General features: G+C 35.2%; 1 protein-coding gene across 4 annotated transcripts in view; it reads left to right on the top strand.

The window, feature by feature from the left end:
* CACNA2D1 (calcium voltage-gated channel auxiliary subunit alpha2delta 1) overlaps positions 1-21892 on the top strand; it is a 247077-nt gene that overhangs the window by 146194 nt on the left and 78991 nt on the right. For all 4 annotated transcript variants that reach the window (XM_053465052.1, XM_053465051.1, XM_053465049.1 and 1 more), the window contains exons 7-10: positions 11087-11218; positions 19138-19207; positions 20352-20402; positions 21418-21517. In XM_053465052.1, coding sequence (XP_053321027.1) covers positions 11087-11218; positions 19138-19207; positions 20352-20402; positions 21418-21517 — 353 coding nt within the window. The remainder of the gene's footprint in view (positions 1-11086; positions 11219-19137; positions 19208-20351; positions 20403-21417; positions 21518-21892) is intronic.

Raw genomic sequence — 21892 nt, 5'->3', positions numbered from 1 at the left:
AAAAACAAAATCCAAGAAGTTAGAAGCCGGTCTAATCATAGTTGAGATCAGATATATCCCCAAATGTCATTGCTAAGAAAAGGCACCATTGCACAGAGAAAGGGCATTTTTTTTGGTGCAGAAATGCAAATGTTTTATTTGTTTCACCATGAGGCACACATCAAGCTAAAGTGTTTCTTATGAAATCAAATAACTAAAAATATATGATTTCTTGAATAATATAAAATATTTGCTGTGTAATATTTGTTTAAATTAAATTACTAGTTACCAAATAGTTAATAAGAAATACTTAATAATAAATAAAACATGATATTGGTCATTTTCTCATTGAATACAGAATTTATAGGTCCTATATTTTTCCACATGTTATGTCCTGGGAGAACTCCATCATGCTTTGACATTTGCAGCATGAATGATTCATAATGAGTGTATGTAACAAGTGTAGTTTCAAGTAAAATAAATGGCTGTTTACATTTTTAAGGTTGTGCTCCTATTAATGTATTTAATTGCCTGGTCATTGTGTCAGATACTCCCTTAGAAGTTGTTCTGGTGTACATCTTATTCATATTGATGGCCTATCTTATGAAATTCTATATTGTCATTTTCTATAGTTATGTTTACACTTAGATTTGAAACAAAATGTGCACTTCTGAGCAGTGATGCAATATTTTCCTGATTGTATATTATATGCCTTAAACAGGGGGTTCCTGCTGCTTGGCACTAGTGTAGTTTTCTATGTCATATGTCAAGAAATAACCACTGTGCCTTTTTATATACTAGGTTTTTACATAGTAGAGCATGTGGTGGGTGAGTTGTGATGTGCGTAGAACATTCCATCTCACTGACTTAACTATGCTTTATATAAGGTCGGTCCTGTTGATAGTCGAGAAGAACCCCAGGTCTGATTAAACTCATGAACCCCTATTTATTTGCCCCACCCCTTCCTCTCCTTGATGTACCTCTTCCTGTTTCTGATCCACCCCTTCATCTGTAAACTATATCCTTCCTCTTCTGGTCCCACCCTTCCCTTTTAGGCTCCACTTTTTCTCTCTGTATAGTAAGCGTGGATAACGAGTATCTCCATGTATTTTTGCACAATTTCAGATGTTTTACCTACTTTTTTTAAAAAAAATGCTAATCTTTCAATAAAATAACAACAACTGTAAATTTAACCATTTTTTTTTAAGATCAGTCATCCATATCAGCTATACTAGAAGCTGCTTCAATTGGTTGAATTAGCACATGGTCAGCCCATGATGTGAGCAGTAATGTCACATCAAGGCTTCAACTGCTGTTACTCTATATTCACACATACAATATTTGCCATACATAAAATACAGTGCCAGCGTACATATCAACACATCCAGTATTTTATACTAAATGGCTTGCTGAGCACAATGGTATATGTAGGTTGGCAGTGCCATTTATGTCTACAAACTGCTTTCTAGGGCCATCTGTTTCTACAGACAGCTTGCCAGACCAATTTTGTCCTCAAACAGATTCCCAGTGCCATTTTTTGTCTCCAAAACAACTTGCCTTTGCCATCTTTGACTCCAAAACAACTTGCCTTTAATCATCCCTAAATGTAGACAGTTAAAACCTTAGCTAATTTGCCTTTAGCTCTATGTTTGGTGAATACACTCCACTCCCTACTTAAGTAGAGCCAAAAATTAAGGAAGCACAATTATCCCCTCTTTTACCTATAAGCATTAACAGATTTTTACAAACGCAAAGGTGACAGGAGTACTATTTTTCTGGAGTTTTTATTCCGTTTTTGAATCATGTTTAGGAAATATAAAGGTTTTATATATTACAGATAAAATACACTTTTGACAATATCATTGTACATAAATGCACTCTCCTATAAGGTTTTTTTCTAATAAAAACATTTTCTTATTTTTAATTACAACCTATATGTCTATGAGATGTTTGATGAAAATCATTATATGAAATCCCAATGTAAAGCATAACATTACATTGTCTGATTAAGTTGTGTGCTCAATCATATTCAGTGTGTATTGAATAAAGATTTTTTTCAAGGCCAGTTGTTGTGTGCTTTTCAATTCAATGCATTTTATAAGCACGTTGAATAGGGTGGCATTTCACATAATAGCTTATGATTTCACCTTGAGTCCTATGATGCTGTTACAGCAGTACAAGAGTTTAGAAAAAAAACTATTTCTATTCAACACTTTTAATTAGATTGCATAAAACCATTATATAGAGCTTCCAGCGCTTGCTTTAATACAAAGAAATGAAAAAATCTGAATAGGGCCCTATGTATTTAAAAAAAAAAAAGAGAGAGAAGAAATAGAAAAAAACTTTTCTTTGCAAATCTCATGTGTTTATTTTGACCAGGTAACTATTGGTGGTTAACATGTATACTATTTTTTTTAAATTACTGTTAAGACCCCAGTAAAACTGGGCATTCTATATGTTGTTGTTTTCATAAACAGAGTACTGTAGCAGGTTTCTGTATTGATTGTTGTACATTTTTCACTTTATCCCATAATTTTCATTTAATAAAAAAGAAAACATTGTGTACTTAACAACTTGTTTGCATGCTAGGGATACCAATGATGCAAGTCTGGGCAGTGGAACGATGATAGCCGTTCCCTTTCCCTGCCCACTTTCTTTTTACTATTGTCTGTCTTAAGTTGGCCTGATGCACAGCTAGTATCCCCTCCATGCTTGTCTAGTCCCACCCTCATGAGAAGCTGCTCCCATCAGAAGAGGGAGTGCTGGCCCACCCTGGGAAGTTCCCAAGTACGCATGCAATAAACTGCTTACTCCGTAGACACAGGTATTACATCTACTTGACATTCCCAGATTTCTTATAGACTTAACGTGCCACCGCAAAAAGGGTGTGGCTTAATCATAGCCCCGCCCATATAGTGCCAAAGATAGACACTTCTGTTTTAGTGAGAGTGGTTAAAGGTATCATTGAGTGTCAAGGCTCTACAAAGAGCAATGGTCCTACAACTGTGATGTTTAGAAAATATCATGTATTGGTATGGTATGTATACATATTTTTTTTTTGTATTTTGGTACACTTTATGTACATTCTGATCGTCTAGAAAAAGATGTAGAAAAGGGACTATTGCTCTAAATGTAAGACATTAAGATGGTACGACTAACTTATTGCCCACATAGCCAACTTGTTTTAGTTCTCATCTTTTAATTTGTTTTTGTTGGAACGGGTAGATTCCAGTTGTCTTTATATTTTAGTCTTGCCGATTGACCTTTGTGAGCCACAGACTGCTAATATGAGCTGTGCCTTCATTAAGAATATAAGATATATTAAGACTAATGATCTTGACGTGATCAGCATTCAAGGTAATTTTTATAAATGAATAAGTAAGGGCAGCTGTTAATTTGTATCATTCTCTTGGAAGTAATTCATTTTTATTACCCATTTGCATGAACAGTTTTATTGTCCTAGTAGTGTTCTCATCAGAGAAATCCGTTTGGTAACATAAAGGGAAATGTCACTCGCATTTTAAGTTTGTTTTATATGCATTCTTATTAGTTAAGGAACTACAGTGTAAATAAATGACTGTCAGGCCCCTTAGGAGATGATGTTGTTGGATGCATTTCCAAGACACCATGAAGAAGATTTTATTTACTGGTGTGAATGGGGGGAGCAAAATATGTTTGTTATTCTGTGATGCCTAATGATTAACTGTATAATGATCTGTGTGAAATAAATTGGGAATTATTACCACCACTTATTATTATTATTACGTTTCCAGTGCATACATGGCTGTACACTTGTACTATAAGAAACTATACTCTGAGATTATATATATATATATATACCGATCAGCCATAACATTATGATCACTGACAGATGAAGTGAATAACACTGATAAGCTTGTTATGATGGCACCTGTCAGTGGATGGGATATATTAGGCAGCAAGTGAATATTTCCTCCTCAAAGTTGATGTGTTAGAAGCAGGAAAAATGGGCAAGATCTGAGCGATTTTTACAAGGGACAAATTGTGATGGCTAGACAACTGGGTCGGAACATCTCCAAAACTGCAGCTCTTGTGGGGTGTTTCCAGTCTGCAGTATTCAGTACCCATCAAACGTGGTCCAAGGAAGAAAAACCGGTGAACCAGAGAAAGGGTTTAGGGGCGGCCAAGGCTCCTTGATGCACGTGGTCAAATCTAACATACAGTGCATTGCAGTTTGTTGTGTATAGGGCTGCACAGCAGCAGGCCAGTCAGGGTTCCCTATGCTGACCCCTGTCCGCTGTCGAAAGCACCTACAATGGGCATTGGAGTATAAGAACTGGACCACGGAGCAATGGAAGAAGGTGGCATGGTCTGATAAATAACCTTTTCTATTACATCAGGTGTGCATCACTTACCTGGAGAACATATGGCACCAGAATGCATTCATGGAGGCCCCACCTCACAACTTACAGAACTTAAAGGATCTTAAAGGGACCCTCATATGCTCCGGGCGAGGTTCTGACAGGACCCTCATACCAAAAAAACCCCAAATGAATGCTAATGGACAATATTTTATGTGTGAAAAAGCCATTGTACTTTTTTAAGTTTAATTTATCAGCATGTAATCCCTATTTTCCTGGTATCTTGTATTTTCTTTGAACATGTGCATAGTCAATAACTTTATCACTGTTTTATCAGCAATATGCCTTATTAAAATATGTGTTTATGTAACTATTGTATTTAAAGTTTTAGTTGTGTCATACTTTGCTCCACAGCAACCAAATGGATTTTCTGTGGTGATTCTAATGACTTATTGCCATGGCGTTCCTTGCATTCACAGCCAGCAATGTCTATAGAGCTAGCGGTAGCAATATAAAATAGCAATGGAGATAATTGCATGTAATTAGCCAGAACCATTTAGGAAAGGCACTTGACTCGACTGCTTCATTAAGCAGTTTTCAAGACAGTGATCATCTAGAAGATGGCACATTTCTTGGATTCATGCATTGTTGATAAGATGACTCTAGGCCCCGATAATGTAACATACAGTATATGGTTAGTGTATTAATTTAGTGTAGAATTTAACAGCAGCTCCCAAGTGGACTAAAATAAATGTAAAATATTTTTATATCATAAATCGTGTGAAAAGTCAGTTTAGAAAGAAAAGATACGAAAGTAAGAACTAGCATCAAACAGTAGAGACATCAATTCCCCTGGATTTATCATTAAACTGTCTAGTTTAGACCAAACCCAATTCTTTCTAATATAATTTTATCTTCCTTATGCACCCTTACCTTTCCTATTTTTTGCATATTTGTCACACTTAAATGTTTCAGATCAGCAAACTAATTTAATATTAGACAAACATAACAATTAAATGATGATTTCATATATTGAATGATAAAAGCTAACCACGAACCACGGTGAGAGCTATTATCTACAAATGGAGAAAACGTGGAAACATTGTATTTAACCCTTTAATCTTTTTATAGTTTGAAGTGTAGATGAAGGATCTTATATCTTGTTGGAATATATCTGTGTTGTTCCTGTTGTCTTGTGGAATAATTGTAGTATACTGGTTTTGAAGGGTGTAGGCTGTATACCATGTACACCAACACCTAGATGTCATCATAAACATTTTACAAGTATTGAGAGGCTGGTTGCTGCCGTATGAATACAAAGTTGAAATCTCAATCACATGAAATGTACCCTTTTTTTACCAAAGAAAAACAAATTTACTTGTGTTTTTAATATCACTACCATAACCTTAATGTGCATACCATAGCAAGAGCATAATATTCATGAAAAACTTTGCAAAAACAGTTTTGACAAGACACACAAAAAGGACAGTCCAAATAAAGAGATTACATAGGACAAAGCCTTGCAGTCTATGATCACATTTTACCTTGATGCGTAATTTTTTTTTCTGTGAATATGGGCAAGGAGGGTTTTGAATTAGTTCTACCGACAGGATTACATAGATTTAACTTGAACTGCCTGTGGTCCCTGATCTAATTAATGGAAACTTTACATGAAGATTAAATTAGATTTCAGTACATAAAATCAAATAATTTGTCTCTTATGTATATATTTGCATATATTTACTAGGACTTAAAAAAGATTCCAGTGACTGAGAAGTTAATTTGTACTGTACTGTTTTTCATGAACGTCCCAGTAGACTTTTTTTTTTTTTTAATCATTAAAGGTTCTGGATATAAGAATTTTGTAGAGAATCTTTTTTTGTATAATATTATCTGTCGCTAAGCTTTGCCAAATCTACTTAATATCATTGTCAGTTTAAACAAGCATAAGAATATCCGGCAAGTTATTACGAAGGTGCCCTTATGAGAATTGTATATTTGGATTGTGGCAAAGACAGGCTATTAGCTATCAACTATTTGTGTATGTAGTTGAATAAATCAAAATACTACATTACATTTAGTTCAGAAATATGTAAAGTTCAAATCCAAAGTCAAAAATATAATTGGTTAATTTATATTGATTAATAAAAAAAAATTCCAGTATAAATTTTCATTTCAGTAATATGAGTGTTAGTTCAAGAGACTGTAACCGTTCAAATGTGGCTTTTGTGAATGATCACTTTTTCAGAGGTTTAACTATACATTTAAAAGCTATAGAACTATTTCTTGTTGTATTGTTCTGTTAAATAACAGGAAAGGAAAATTTTATCGTTTTCCCCCTTTTTTGTTATCTGTGTTTTTCTGCCAACCTCTGTTTCCACTTTCTCTGAAATGAGCAAAATGTATTCATGTTAAGACATCACTGAACTTTCAATGCACGACGGTAAAAGTAAAATAAGGTATTGAGTACGTCAGTGTTAAAAAAAAATAAAAATAAAAAAATAAAAAAAATAAATATGTATCATTGAAAGTTTATATAATAAAAAGCACTTCCAATGCTAAAATCTGGGGCAATTTCACAGAAATCAGTCTACAAAATACCATTATCTTTTGTTTTGGTTATTTTGCTAGTGATCTTTAGAATATAACTTGAAGGAGGGCAGGCAATATATAAGCATAATTAAAGTTAGGAAAATGTATTCTGCGTGGCTCTAATTTTACATAGGACCCTTTCAACTTCGATAGATTATGCACATGTTCAGAAGTGAAATGCAACTCCTGCTTAACTGGTTTCATCAAGTTACTAGGGCTTGGCTTTAGTTTGGCTTTTTCGATCGCCATGTATTAAAAATTTTATATAAAAATGTATACCTACAGTTATGTTGCAAGCATGATAACACAATTATGTGTAATGTTCATCCATATTTGCACCCAATGTTGCGGATGTCTTTTTTATCTTTTTGTTAAACGTGTTGGCACAAACACCACATACAGTGAAGACAATGTACCCTATACATAAGGATGTCTTGGGGTAAACATTTGCAATGCTATGGGACAAAGGTCTGTTATTTTCTAAATAAAAGACTTCTGCTTCTCAGTAGTGGTAGTCTGAAACAATCTTATGCTCCAGTGAACCCAGTTAGACCAAAAACATGTTTCTGAAGAGTGGGACTTTTTCCTTAAAATGACCAGATCTAGCCATTATAAATATCCTGCCAAAATCCCTACTAGTTTTTTTTATTTTCTTTACAAATGGTGTCACTTTAATTTGTGTGAGGCTAAACTGTTTGGGACAATACCAGTACTGTTTCCTATAAATAAGTTACAATGGCATGTTATTCTGTCCTATGTATTAAATTTATTATATAACCGGTAAATATTACTGTTTTATATAAAGCAAATTATCATCATGTTATTTTCAGCCAAGAATTGGCTGGTGAGCTTTTAAATAGTTTCAGGGAGGGAAAAAAAAGCTAAATTCAACTTTAATAAACTTTGACTCACCCTTATTAGTACACACACAACTTAATTAAGGAAGTGTTGTTGACAAATGGCGTCGATAGCTTACAGGCTCCTCAAATGAAATTATACATTGCATTTTGTACAAGCAAATTCATCACATTGAATAAATCATCAAAAGCAGATATTTTTTTCCCAAGGTTTTTACTTTTTGGGAGATGAATAGAGTTTTTAGGGAAAATACATTTACAGCTTGTGAAGTTTTATATAAAAACTATGTGATAAATATGGGTGCGAGAGTGAGGTTAAAGTCAGTGTGATCAAATTAGGATGCCTATTTGAATATGTTTTCATCCCTTCTTCTACAGATTAACAGTAATAGTAAAAAGTGTTGTATGATGAGGAATCTGCTAATAGAAGTTACATGCACTAAAATGCTAAGGTAGAACTTCTATTTTGGCTCAATGGCCAAGCAAAATAGTCATGAACTTTTGCCCCGGAGTAGATGGGTGAGCAAACAATAATGACCATTAGCATTGCCCAAGCAATCACTCACTCTTTGATTTATTCCGTTCAACTACCTCATATGTTGTGTGTATGGCCGTCCTCGTTTTCTTTTACAAGTATGTCTTATGTATGTTTGTGTCCTTGTTAATCTCAATATTAATTTTGCTTATTGCAATTTAAGGGTAAAAAGGAATAGTAATGAACTAGATTAAACATGTACCTGAGGCTAAACGCTCACGAAACATTAATGTATATTTACATCAGTAGAAAACATGTCAAAAGTGTATGCAAATAAAATAGAAATATAAAACAGGTAAGCCATGGCATGGGGGGAGGGCATCATTTTATTTTCATCTTTTTGATCATGTCATGAAGGGGAGAGCATGGTCGTTATCATGCAAACATAACATGCAATGGTTTGAGAAACCTGATGCAAAAGCTTAATAAGCTTAGGCTTAATAGAAGGATCAAGCCATTGTCTGATTTGAGTGTTGCAATCTCTAATGTTGTTTATGTCAATCCTATTAAACGCACCACAATATGCATGCAATAGTCATACACTCACGATCCAGGAACTACAACCGAATTACATTAAAAAACATGTAGAATCTGCATTTAGTGTTAATGTGCACAAACAAATATCATTGGAGGAATATAAGACATAAAGGGGGAAGAGATGGCAGCCATCGAGGAATATAAGGCAAGGGGATAGAGAGGGCAGGCATTGAGGAATATAAGACATAAAGGAGGAGGAAGAGATGGTAGGCATGGGGGAACACAAGACCTAAAAGGTGAAAAAACTGGCAGACATAGAGGAACACAAGCCAATGGTGAAAGAGACAACACCAGATATAGACCCAACCACACAAGATATAAACCCATAGTAAGACAAAGATCCAGAGCATTAGACATAACTCCACAGCACAGATGTAACCCCACAGCATCACATACAACACCATGGCATAAGATATAAACCTACAGCAACAGATTGCACCCACATTTCCTACATCTATTCCATCTATTTTTCTTTATCTCTTTTACAATGTATGTACTTTCTTCCTCCACAGCTGCCATCTCTTTCCCCTCTTTTATGTATTTTCTTCCTCCATGCGTACAATCCCTTTCAGCCGTTATGTCTTCTTCCATGCCAGCCATGTCTTTCCACCATTATGTCTGACATAAAAAGGGGAAAGAGATGATGGGCATGATGGAATATAAGACATAAAAGGGGAAAGAGATGACAGGCGTGGAGGAATAAAAGACTTAAAGGGGGAAAGAAATCGCAGGCACTGAGGAATCTAAGACAAAAAAGGGAGAGAATTGGCAGGCATGGAGGAATATAACACGTAAATGAGGAAAAAGATGACAGACATGGATGCATATGAGGTAAAGAGAAAGAGATGGTAGGCATAGAGGATTACATGACATAAAGGGGAAAAGAGAAGGCAGGTATAGATTAATATAAAACTGTCTAATATTCATCTTTGCCTACCATCTCTTTCCCTTTTGCGTTATATTCCGCCATGCCCTCCATATCTTTCCACCATTATGTTCCACACTCAAAACCCTACACAGTTCCTAGGGAGTGAAACCTATAAACTTACTAATTGTGTCAAGTCAACACCGCCTTGTAATAGGATATATATAGTTATAGATTTTGATGGTGCATTTTAAATCCAAACTCATATATGTTGCAGTGTTTGTATTTTATTAGTAAATAATAGGTATCACAGTTCTTTAGTTTATTGGATAGCAAAAATGTGAGATTATTTGAGGTTAAATGTGTTTGCGTATTCCACACTGACACAGCATTCTCAGCATAATCCTGGCAAATTACTACGAAATGAACAGTGTTCATTATTTTCTTATCTAGTGACCAAATAAATCCTAAAACGCTTACAGGATTATTGTCTTTGTAGAGCAGTATTGAGCATTCTTCATATAGCAAAAGAAATCATTCTAAAAAAAAAAAATCCAGAAGGTCTACCCAGCCACAGTTTGCAAATATGTTATATGCTAAATGGAGAAATTGAGTGAAACAATAAATGCACACAAATATTCAATGCACAACATATGTTATCTTCGATTTCATTTAAATACAAATTTCAATGTAATTGTCCACAAAATGTTAGTCATGCCATGCTGCAGAATGTGAATTTTGTCATACTTCATATTGGCAGTTTAAACAACCTAGCACATGAATATTCATGCTCACATAACTGATCTTCCTGTAAGTGATCGCATCCATAAACATGAAAATCTTATTAAGTTGCTCTAATGAGCACAGTGAAAGGAAACTATTCCCACTTTGGCTTTAAAGAGCTAATAATCCTGCAGTTCCATTACGTCCTCATTTTTGTCTTTTTACACATATTTGTTTTAAGCGTGAATCTTTAAATTTCCTGAATTTCTTAATCTAATGGCAGTATCCTCTTATTTTTGACATGTATTCCATGGGGTTGTTGACAGGTCTGTAGTCAGAATTCTAGATAATGTATGCTGTTGGTGGCATTTCAGGATGGCTTATGAACATTGAGTAACTATTCTAAAGTTATAATAAATGAGCAAAGTGGTGAAAAAATAGAAATATTACAGCTGATGGTCTATAATCTTCTTTCCTTGCCCATTGAACAGTGACTTTTGCTGGATATATACAGTATGTTGATATGTTTTAATACGGTTCTGATAACTTTTTTTTTCTGGCGCACATTTCTGTGTCAATATACACAAATATATAGAAGTATAATGAGATGCTTTTTTTAATGGTCATTGACTAAAGTCAAATATCTTTTGTTTTTCAGCTACAATAGTGCTAAATGAGCTGAACTGGACTGCAGCTTTAGATGAAGTTTTTAAAAAGAACCATCGAGAAGATGAAACGCTACTGTGGCAAGTGTTTGGAAGTGCGACCGGGCTGGCCAGATATTATCCAGGTAAAAAGAAACGCCAAACACAACGTGGGGCAATCACACAAGACATTGGCGTTATGTGGCAACAGTGTTATTTTCCAAATTATGTAGTTGTGTAAAAAAAAAAGGTTTAATTTGTTTTCATTAGTGTGATTTATAATAATTAGATATTAAACTCAAAATCAGTAGAATATATCCAGTGTATGAGTGTATGGTGCTTTGTAGTGTAATGAAAAACAGATGACTAAAAAATAACTAAACAAAGCCAATTTTTGTTTCCATGGCAAATGCATGATATTCACAGCCATCATTAGGCATAGAGTCATGTACATACACTACAGTTTCTACAAGGTTTATATATAGAAATAATTCCGGTATATAATAAGTGATTTTATATAATCACAAGAACCGCTGTTTAGACCCCTATATCTACTTTGCATGTGCAGCAGCTATTGTCATTTCAGAAAGCGTTGATGCTATAAAGGTAATGGCAACATGACCAGGGATCTGAACAGCTTGCAGCAAGTACCTGAAGGTCTCTAAGTGTATTGAAAATCATCTGCATATAGCATTTCCAAGATGAACATATACTTTTTCTGTATCTTTTAATGGGTTTTCTTTAGGTTCTCTTTCTGCGAATGTATTGGACCCAATAATGCACATGGAACATGCTGGCTGCCAAATGTGTTTGTGTTGCTTTATTCATGGGCCACATGGATGTTCTTGCCCTCCAGGCTGAATGTTAGAGTGCTTTGATAAAATTTAGGTCTAGAACAATAATTTTTATGCAACCCTGATTAACAGTTAATAATTTTCCGTTACTACCTTTCCATTCTATTAATAATTAAAGCTAATTCAGTCCATGAAAATGATTCCCCCCTAGACTCAGTTTATGTCTAGCATAAACTTTTTTTTTATTTTTAACTTTTGTAAGCATACGGCATATATATGGGAGTATAGTCCCTGTTAAAATCATTGCTGCCTGGCCATGTTACGTTTTTCGAGTTTTGTGTAGAGGAGCCACCTGGTTGCCCTATGCAATGAAACCCTATAGAATTTAATATAGAGCAGCTCACTTTTAAAACTAGTGGTGCATATTTATTAATACGTGATAGATAATAAAAATGTAGATTAAATATATTGGATAAAAATTGTGAATATACAATATTCCAACTTTCAGCACAGCATAACATAAACCGTACAAAAATATGTACAAATTTTCATTCATACCACAGATAGATCTAACATTGATTTACTGCGTAAATGACTGACGGTCGGCAATATTCCTTACTGTTGGGTGTAATAGTCACTGTCGATACCACTAGGTTTGATTCAAGAAGGAATCTGCAAATTCCTTATTGACTGCACAAAGAAGGATCTATAGAAGCCAAAACTTACACCAGTGTTTTATGGTTTGCACTCAGAGGAGAAATGTCTGGCATTAATTGGATGGACTGTCCCTGTGGATTAAACCAGACGAACGTCCTAGGCAGTATTTCTTCTGTTTAAGTGGTACTGTACTGCTGTTTAACAAGATATAGCACTGAGGATGGGCTGAGGGTCTATGACATTATTCTGTGTCTGAATCACAGCATAAAAGTTATTACCTTAGATATTGTACACAAGAGCAACATAGTGTTCACACAGGGAAATACAAATGTGTTTGTAACTGGATGTTGGGAGAGACATAGAAGTATCGTAAATATGTATGATGTCTCAGAAGAGAGAGATATATGTATGTATATATATATATATATATATATATATATATATATATATATATACATACATATATATATATATATATATATATATATATATATATATACATATATCTCTCTCTTCTGAGACATCATACATATTTACGATACCTCTGAGACATCATACATATTTACGATATATAAACTCTTCCAATTAGGGTATAATAAAGGTTATAACACTGTTCTTAGATGTAATTTTTCACAGATGCTCACATATTGATTTATTGTATGCGATAATCAGCCTGTTATATTACCAGTCTCAAGTATAGTATCTAAGAATTTTCTTTATGTTGGGATTATGCATCTAGATCAACTGTTGGTTTATAATGACATTCTTCTTATATACCAACCTGCTGCTTACTTATTATGGTGTTTGATGATACATACGCTATTGGACTGCTGAGATGATAATTATGTGTAAATTGCTGTTCTGAACCCCTGATCTTTAATGTTTAAACGTTTTTATTCAGTTTCCACAAAAGTATTAACATAAGTCACAGTGGTGTGTAGTTGTCATACACATGCTGTTATTGTAAACAGGCTTACCTATTGCAAAGACAGAAGTAACACTGGCATAGCGGAAGCTCTGATTTCATCATACTCCCTGACCTTGGCAGCCAACCTCAGTATTTTTGGGTTCTGTAAACTAAAAAAATAATTTCACCTCCTCAATGTGGCTGCATCTTCCAGCGGCTCTCCGCAATTTCTGCGACGTACATGACACAGTGAAATCGAAATGTGGTATAAGGTTTGTGTGACTGAAATGGCTTTCGTCGAGAATTCCCTATAATTTACCGACATTTTACCCAAAAGTGATTAAGAAGCTTAATGTTGACTGAACAGACCAGTGTTGCGCATCTTGACCTTAACCTTGTTCATAACAAAATCCCACCCCCTTCAACGTGTAACTTAACAAAACAAAACAGGGTATCCCTCTCGCTCATTATAATCATGACTTATAACAGTTCAGTGCTTTCGCCCTCTGATGCCAGTACTGATAGTCTGCAGTACCACAAGGTATATTGAAACTTTTTCACCACTTGTCATGTGGGGAATTCCACCATTTATACTCAAACAAGTGCTTTTCTCTTTTGTCAAAGAGCGCTCCAATCAACCCATTCTAGGTAATACAGCTTAGCTTTGAACAGTTGCAAAGATGGTGTCGCGGAGTTCCTCCATTCTTGTAGGACCGTTTTTCGAGTTGCAGAGAGTATTATCTGGGTTGTTTTGACGAGCGAACCCGGGCAAATGCAAATACATTACCTTTGGGCTGAGTGGTATTTTTCAATTTTGTTTTCATCTAAACAAATTGACTTCTTTCCAAAAGTGTTGTTTTACTTGGCAGGCCCACAGACAATGCCACAGGACTGCCTCCTCAATCCCACGTTTAGGGTCATCAGGTTCCAAATATCATGTCCGATATTGTGTCTGTCACCCCCTAGAGCAGGGGCGTCCAACCTGGGCCCTGAAAGAGCATTATGGGAGATGTAGTCCTGCAGCATCTGGAGAGCCGCAAGGTTGGACGCCCCTGCCCAAAGTAAGGTTGGAAAAGAGTTCAGTTTTAAAATATCTGAATATAAGACTGGGTGTTAGGGTGGTTTGGGCGCATACAAATTCACAAGAAACATTCTAGGTCCATTGATGGATAAGTCCAAGAAGATGTAGTGCCCTTCAGGCTCCCTTGTTAATTGAGTATATGTTGTAAGGGAGTGTTTTGCTCAACACCTCTTTTCTTAGTTTTGTATGGGCTGAGACACAAGTATGAATCCATCTATCTCTTAACGGTAGAGCCTTCTTTCAGCATGGTGAACTTGATTCCCTTGTCAACCAGCAATCTGCAGAGGGGAGTGAATTATTTGCGATTTGTGTCAACCGGTGCTGAAAAATCTCAGGACTTGAGTGTTGAATTACTGGGTTTGATGTTTATGGTAGACTGTGAGAACTGTAGTCTCATCTGTGTAGTCCAGTAGTGTGATAATGACTGGTCTTGGACCTCTATTTTGTCTGTTAAGGACTGAATCATTCAGGCTTTTTCTCTCTTTTTCTTCTTCACTTTGCTGATGCTCTAAAATTATTAACTGTGTTGGTGGCTGTCACTTTTTGATAAATTGATTCAAAAGTATGCTTGAGGTCGAGGAGATGTTTGTCTAGTTCAGGTGAAATAAGATTGGACAACTCTGAAGCCATTTCGTTGTTTGTGGATGGTGGGTTTTGGGACCTTCCTTCATCTTCTTGTCATCTCTGGAGGTGAACTTTGGCTAAATTTGCATCTTTGTAGGTGTGGAAGTCATAGGTTTGTATCTGGATTTTTTGGATGTTGTTTTTGCATCCTGTCTTGGAAAGTGTATGTTTTGTCACTAGCTCCTTGATGGTCAGGTTTGGGGGCATATAGAGTTGTCAGCTCTCATTGGCTCTGCTGAGGCCCTCCAGGCCAGGTCGTTATTGTCTCCACTGGGAGAATTTTCACCCTGCGACGTTGGTTCGTTGTGGGCCCATCCTCGGCCTGTTTGTTAGTGGGCCGCGCAAATAGCAGGAAGTGGGGAATGGGGCGAATGCTTATAGAGAATTTTGTAGAATCTACCCATGCATGTGCGATGGGGATGCCATAAAACTTTGAAGAGGCAACTGAGTTACGTTATGTCTTAAAGTGCATATGATAGCTGTAGTGTCCCTTTCAATCAAACCCCAACTCTACATTAACTTAAAGATTTCCTTTGCATCCTTTCCCAGTACATGCATTTACACTCCATCTGTGCTTTCCTATTTCTAATTAGTCTACAAGATTTTCTTAGCTCTGATTAATCTCCCAATGTTTGTGTTATGTTTCACACAATAAAACAACCTCAGGGGCTGAATAAAGATGCAGAAGTGATGAAGGCTGAACTCAGGATACAGTCAGACACTTATTTTTTTAAGAACACGACATTTTTCAACAAAACAAAATTACATGAATATTTTTTTTAAAGAAATAGGTATCCCTGAAATGGATCCACACTTAGTTTAATAATGTAAAATATTTCAGTTGTAATAAAATAGGAAGTTTGGCAGAATCAGTGTGGCTTTTACAAATACACCCTAAATTTATAGATCTATTAATTTGGACACGTACTGTGAATCAAATACCAGTTATCATGTTTGAGGACTGAGCTTTCTTCTGTATTGCCTACAACTGGGTAAACTCATATCGATATTAGATGATGCAGCCAACTCAATAAATTTTACCTAGGGCTGGTGTTTACGAAAAAAAAACATCTGCCCTTAATTTTAGGACATTGCAAAGATAGTTTTCCTGATTTATACCTGTGAGTGATTTTTTTGTACGTGTATACTTCTTAATAAACCCATGTATATTTTCATTAAATATTCCTTTTGCACGTAAATCCTGGAAACAAGCCAAGTACAATATACCAGAAAAATCTATAAAACAAAAGCAAGTTGAGCATTTGGTGTTGAAGCTTGTCATTTTTTTAATCTGCCTTTGTAAATTCACGAATCAAGACGAAGGCATTGCGAATTGGTGGTATTTTATATTCTTAGTACATATAATCCCTCATTTAATTACAAAAGTACATATTGATATTTTGTATACTTCTGCTAGAAATGGATCACACTTTATTTCCCTAAAGTAATGTTATGCTGAACCTGATAAATATAAATAATGCATTTTTTTATTATAAAACATACCCTTTAACATAAAATTTCCCATAATATTTATGGCAATGGTTGCGCTTTAAAAGAGTTTTCTTGTGGTGATTTTCCTTTAATAAGACAGGGAAGGGGAGTTATTGTGTGTATTGTATTCTCAGTATATGCGGCATCCTCTAGAGGAGTTCCTCTATCTTGGTCTCTGTCTCCAGCACAGCAGCTTCTCTGTTTCCCCTTATATTAGCACCAGTCTTAATATCAAACATTTATTGTTCTACCTCTGTGCATCTTATCCTAAAATTTGGTTGGTGGGTTAGTGGATCTAGACCAACTGGCCCCCCAGGCAAGAACGTTATCTCGCCCCCCCCATTCTTATATATATATTTAATCCTTGCAGCATTGAGTAGTAAAGAAACTGTACAAAGCAGGATGCAGAGCAATTATTTCTTATGCAGGGGCAGTTGAGCTTGGTACACATGGTGCGTCACACCAAGGCAAAGGGAATAATTGCTCTGCCCCCTACTGTATACAGCATTTTCACTTCTTGGTGCTCAGTTCTCTGCATGTCACTCCGCACACCACCTTCCTGGCTCATACACTATATGCAAACACATACACTCTAACACCATAAGCTAACACACATTCTAACACCATGCATTGACACATACTCTAACACTGTACATGGACAATCCACCCAGTCTAACACTGTATACACTCCCATACACACATTTACTCTAACACAGTACACTGACACCCAACACAGTCAAACACTATACAATGACACACTCACTGTACACTGACAACTCCCAAAACACATACACTCTGAAACTGTACACTGACACATACACAGGTTAACTTTTACACTGACACCCCACCCCCCCTATACACACGCACACACACTCTAATCCGGTATACTGACACACTCACTTATTTTAACCATTAATAGGCATGGACGTTGTTCATGGCAGACATTTTCAGTTGCTGGACTCAGCAAAGCACACATCAGCTTATTTTTTTAAATTTAAAAAAATACTAAATAGCGCCCCAAGGTCAAATATTTGTTACTCTATTCCCTTTAGGCCCACAATAGTAATTAATAAGACTGCCAAAATACACATATATATACACTGCCCTTACAAATGCCTGCCCATACAAACACACACCTACATACACATACATACACATTCACGCTTGCCCTTACACACAAACTTATCTCTTCCCTTCCTCCCCATATCTTACCTTTTTCCTTCTTCTTGATTCCGGTTTGAGGAGTATGAGGTTTGTTCATACAGACCTTTGTTGCAGTGCGTGCCGCCTCAGTGCTCAAATCCCAGTGCTCGGGATCAATTATCAGCACACAGTGTGAGTGAGAAGGGAGCAGAGGCTGGTATGAACAGACCTTGCGCTCCATTTATTTTGGGCCAGTTAAAGGGAGACCCCCTTCGTTACTGAAATACACGCATATACTAACACAGAAACTCGTTGTAACACCATACACACGTAATCTCACTCCTTTCCTTTAACACTGCTAACCATAGGCTCACCTCTGACACCTTATGCTGGCACACTCATGCCAACACCATACACACAGTTGCTGACTTCATGCAATGCACAGACTGTGGAGGAATAGCTAGGGGTATGACTGGACCCCATTATTATTAAAGTTAGCAAAAAAAAACAGCTACTCTTGAATTTCTTTTTTTCAGAGTGGGTATAAATTGAGCATACATTAACCTTGTGTTTACTACCAAGCTTTGAGTTTTCTAAATAAATGGTGTTGTTTGTCAACCAATATATATATATATATATATATATATATATATATATATATATAATACAATTAAGTAAAAAGCTCATGATTTGGATAAATTACTCCAAACCAAACCACTATTGCATCATTACCAATTTATCTGACCTTTGCCCGGCTAAGTGTCTTAAATGTCCAGCAACTGTCCAAAGGGATTAGAGCTAGAAAGCCCTAAAGTGGATATGGATTGTGGCACAAACTAGTGGAAAGAGGTCCTTTCAACAATTAATATTTCTAGAAATCATTCCTAATTATTCCTGTAATAGTGGCAATAACTATTAATCAGTACTACTGGAGGCACATTATTTTTCACACTAGTAATTAAAGAATAAAGGAATAATTTGTCACTATGACGCTAGACTCTCCAGAGAATTTAGTTGCAGCAATGTTCTTTCATCCTGAGTTTTATTAAAAGACATAATGAATATATATATAATATTATAATATATAATACATAATGTGTGAATGTGTGTGTAAAAACAGATGTGTTACATAAATAGTGTTTATAATAATAATTTTAGCAGCTTAAGAGCGAGACCCTTTATATCTTGATTTTAGTTAACAGTCATAGTATGTATTTTTGTTTTTCATTATATTTCCAGGTTCTTACAATTTGCAGAATGTTACCATATTATGGGAATGGAAGCAAATAAGCCCAGTTTCTGTTTTAATAATTGAGCCTTTAACAGACCAGTGTGACTAAATATGTGTTATTGTCTTACAATTTTTAGCTTCACCGTGGGTGGATAAAAACAGAACTCCTAATAAAATCGATCTTTACGATGTGCGAAGACGACCATGGTGAGGCTGTTTTATTTTTACCGCATGATTACATATCCTTCGAGATAAAAGAAAACTGAAAATATCTGTTAACAAGTCTACTGACATCAGGAACATTATCAAATGTGTTTTATGTATTTTTCTGCTTTGTTATTTTAATAATTTAATTTAAATTTAATAAATTAGTTACAATGTAATTAGATGATATGAGAGAGTTATACTAGCTATTATGTTAAACTCATATTTCAAAACAGAGGGGGGTTTGATATAGTTCGGTAAATGCTAACCTAGAATGTAATATACCCTTTTTGTTAGTACCGTGTTTTACTTAAGTGTAAATTATACCAATCAGCTCTTTATTGTGTAGATTGCAACATATGCAACATACCATATTCTTGCCTTTCTAAACGTTTTTCTCAAGGTTCACTTTTTTCATAAAAATGGTTAAATGGAAATATTTTTCGTTTTGCTGTGGCAAAACATTTTCTTTTATTTTTTTTATAATTCAACCTCTGCATTATTTCAAGCTAAATACAGTCTTCTCTTAGGTGGAACAGATTTTGATTGTTTTGATCGTCGACTACCAATTTAATTAATTCTGTTATGTTGTGGTTTGGTGATATTGCAATTATTACAATAATAGACACATCAATTAATCAACTATGTACCAGGCAGTATCCTTGAACTATGTTTGTAATGCTCTTTATTAGACCATTAAAAATCGATGCGCAGATGCGCAGATGGGCTGAGAGGGGAGCTAGCGACATGATGTTCTCTACCTTTGTGTTTGTGAAAAACCTAGAGCACTTTAGCCTTCTTGAATAGAAGGCCATTGATGTTCCCATACAAAAGATCTTTAGGATATTGCTAAAAAACATTTCACTTGTACTTCTAATTGTATTCTACTACAAATAACGCTTATGTTTTCATGCACTTCGTGCAGTTAGAGCAAGGCTAGAGCAAGTGAATGCTTATAAATTTGTTGATATGTATCAGAGAAAATGAATGTTATGAAAGAAGAAACATATTTCAAGGCAAGAGCACCAGTTGTTTTGATACAGTGTTGGAAATTATAGTGTTTTATCTATTTTCTGATAAATATGATATATAGTGGGTACTGACTTTTCACATCTTAACAAATAACACGTTTTGTCTTGTATTTCAGGTATATTCAAGGAGCCGCGTCTCCAAAAGATATGTTAATCCTTGTAGACGTGTATGTATGAAAAAAATAATCATTTAATTTAGATATATATATACGAAAACATATTTTAGTTGTAAGATTTACAATTGTGAATCATGGGTTATATCTCCATAAACAGGAAACATAAAATGCATTATTGCTTCCTTTAAATTTGATTTCCCAGTTCCTTATCATGAATTAAACAGAAACAAATCCACGAAATAAGCACTGCAATAAACTTAAAGGAGCCTTTAATGCACTTCAGTCATGTCATGACTTGTTCCAATGATTCCTCAATTAACTAACATACCTTGCAATAACATAATCATTTCTTTGAGTGCATGAAAGTACCTGGAGTGATTGAAGTCGTGCATTAACGTTATACAGTCTGCACTGATTAGGGAATATTAAATGTCTTCCACAAGTGCTGCAAAAAAGATCATTTTAAATATAACAATAGATATAACAATATATTAGAGAAAAACTTTATTTTCTAAAAAAAAGAGTTGTTAGAAAATGAACTTACAGGATGTCTGTAGTAAAATCCAATGTGTAGTAATTTTTTTATTTGCTTCTTTTCTTTTATTTGTTTAGATTTGTTTGTGAATTAAAACTGAAAGATACAGTATATTAAAAGTATCTCTCTGCTGCTGCAGAAGGTCCTTTGTTAGGTTAATGTTGGGTTGGGGGGAGTATTAAGCCTGATGTGTCTGGTAGATTGCTTTGTACTAACAAAAATCTATTCTCTACTTTGTCTCTTTGATGGAATAGATTGCATCTGATGTTTTAAATGGATTGAAATACTTTTATATTACCGCAATGTGTTTCATCAGGATTCACGTTCCCTCTGTCTGAGCTTTGCCCTGAAGCAGACAAGCTAAATTTAGATTTTTTAAAAGGCCTATTATACCAAAACAGAAGCAATGGATCTACACGGCGGACCTAGAATAACTCTCCAATTAATTTAATTGACACTGGCCATGGACATGATATTTCAAACAAACTTGCTTTGTATTAACTTTTTTTCTCCTTTCTTTTTGTTTTGAAGGAGTGGTAGCGTTAGTGGACTTACCTTGAAGTTGATAAGGACTTCTGTTTCTGAAATGTTGGAAACCCTGTCAGATGATGACTTTGTAAATGTAGCTGCAGTAAGTACCTTTTTGATATAATATGACCCAGTCATGCTATTCATACTCCAAAACATATCGGTACGTTAAAACGACAATTTTATGATACCTCCAGTCACTACATTTCTACAAAGGATTATAATAGAAAAATGCAAATGATACCACAGTCCTTGTATACAATAAGAGTCGTGTCTTTAACAGTCACGTAACATAAGCAATGCTCCCGTTTACCAAGAAAAAAGTTATAATTAATCCAGATGACATTTAGAGGGTTGTTCTGTATGATACGCTACAAATTGGTCACTAAATATTGAGGTCTATTCATCATATGTAAGGGTGTATACTGGCCCCCCAAAAAATCCTTACAAAATGTAATAATATGGTTGAAATACTATA

Source organism: Spea bombifrons, chromosome 4 (genome assembly GCF_027358695.1).
Source record: "Spea bombifrons isolate aSpeBom1 chromosome 4, aSpeBom1.2.pri, whole genome shotgun sequence".
NCBI lineage: Eukaryota > Metazoa > Chordata > Amphibia > Anura > Pelobatidae > Spea > Spea bombifrons.
This window is presented reverse-complemented; position numbering and strand designations above follow the sequence as displayed.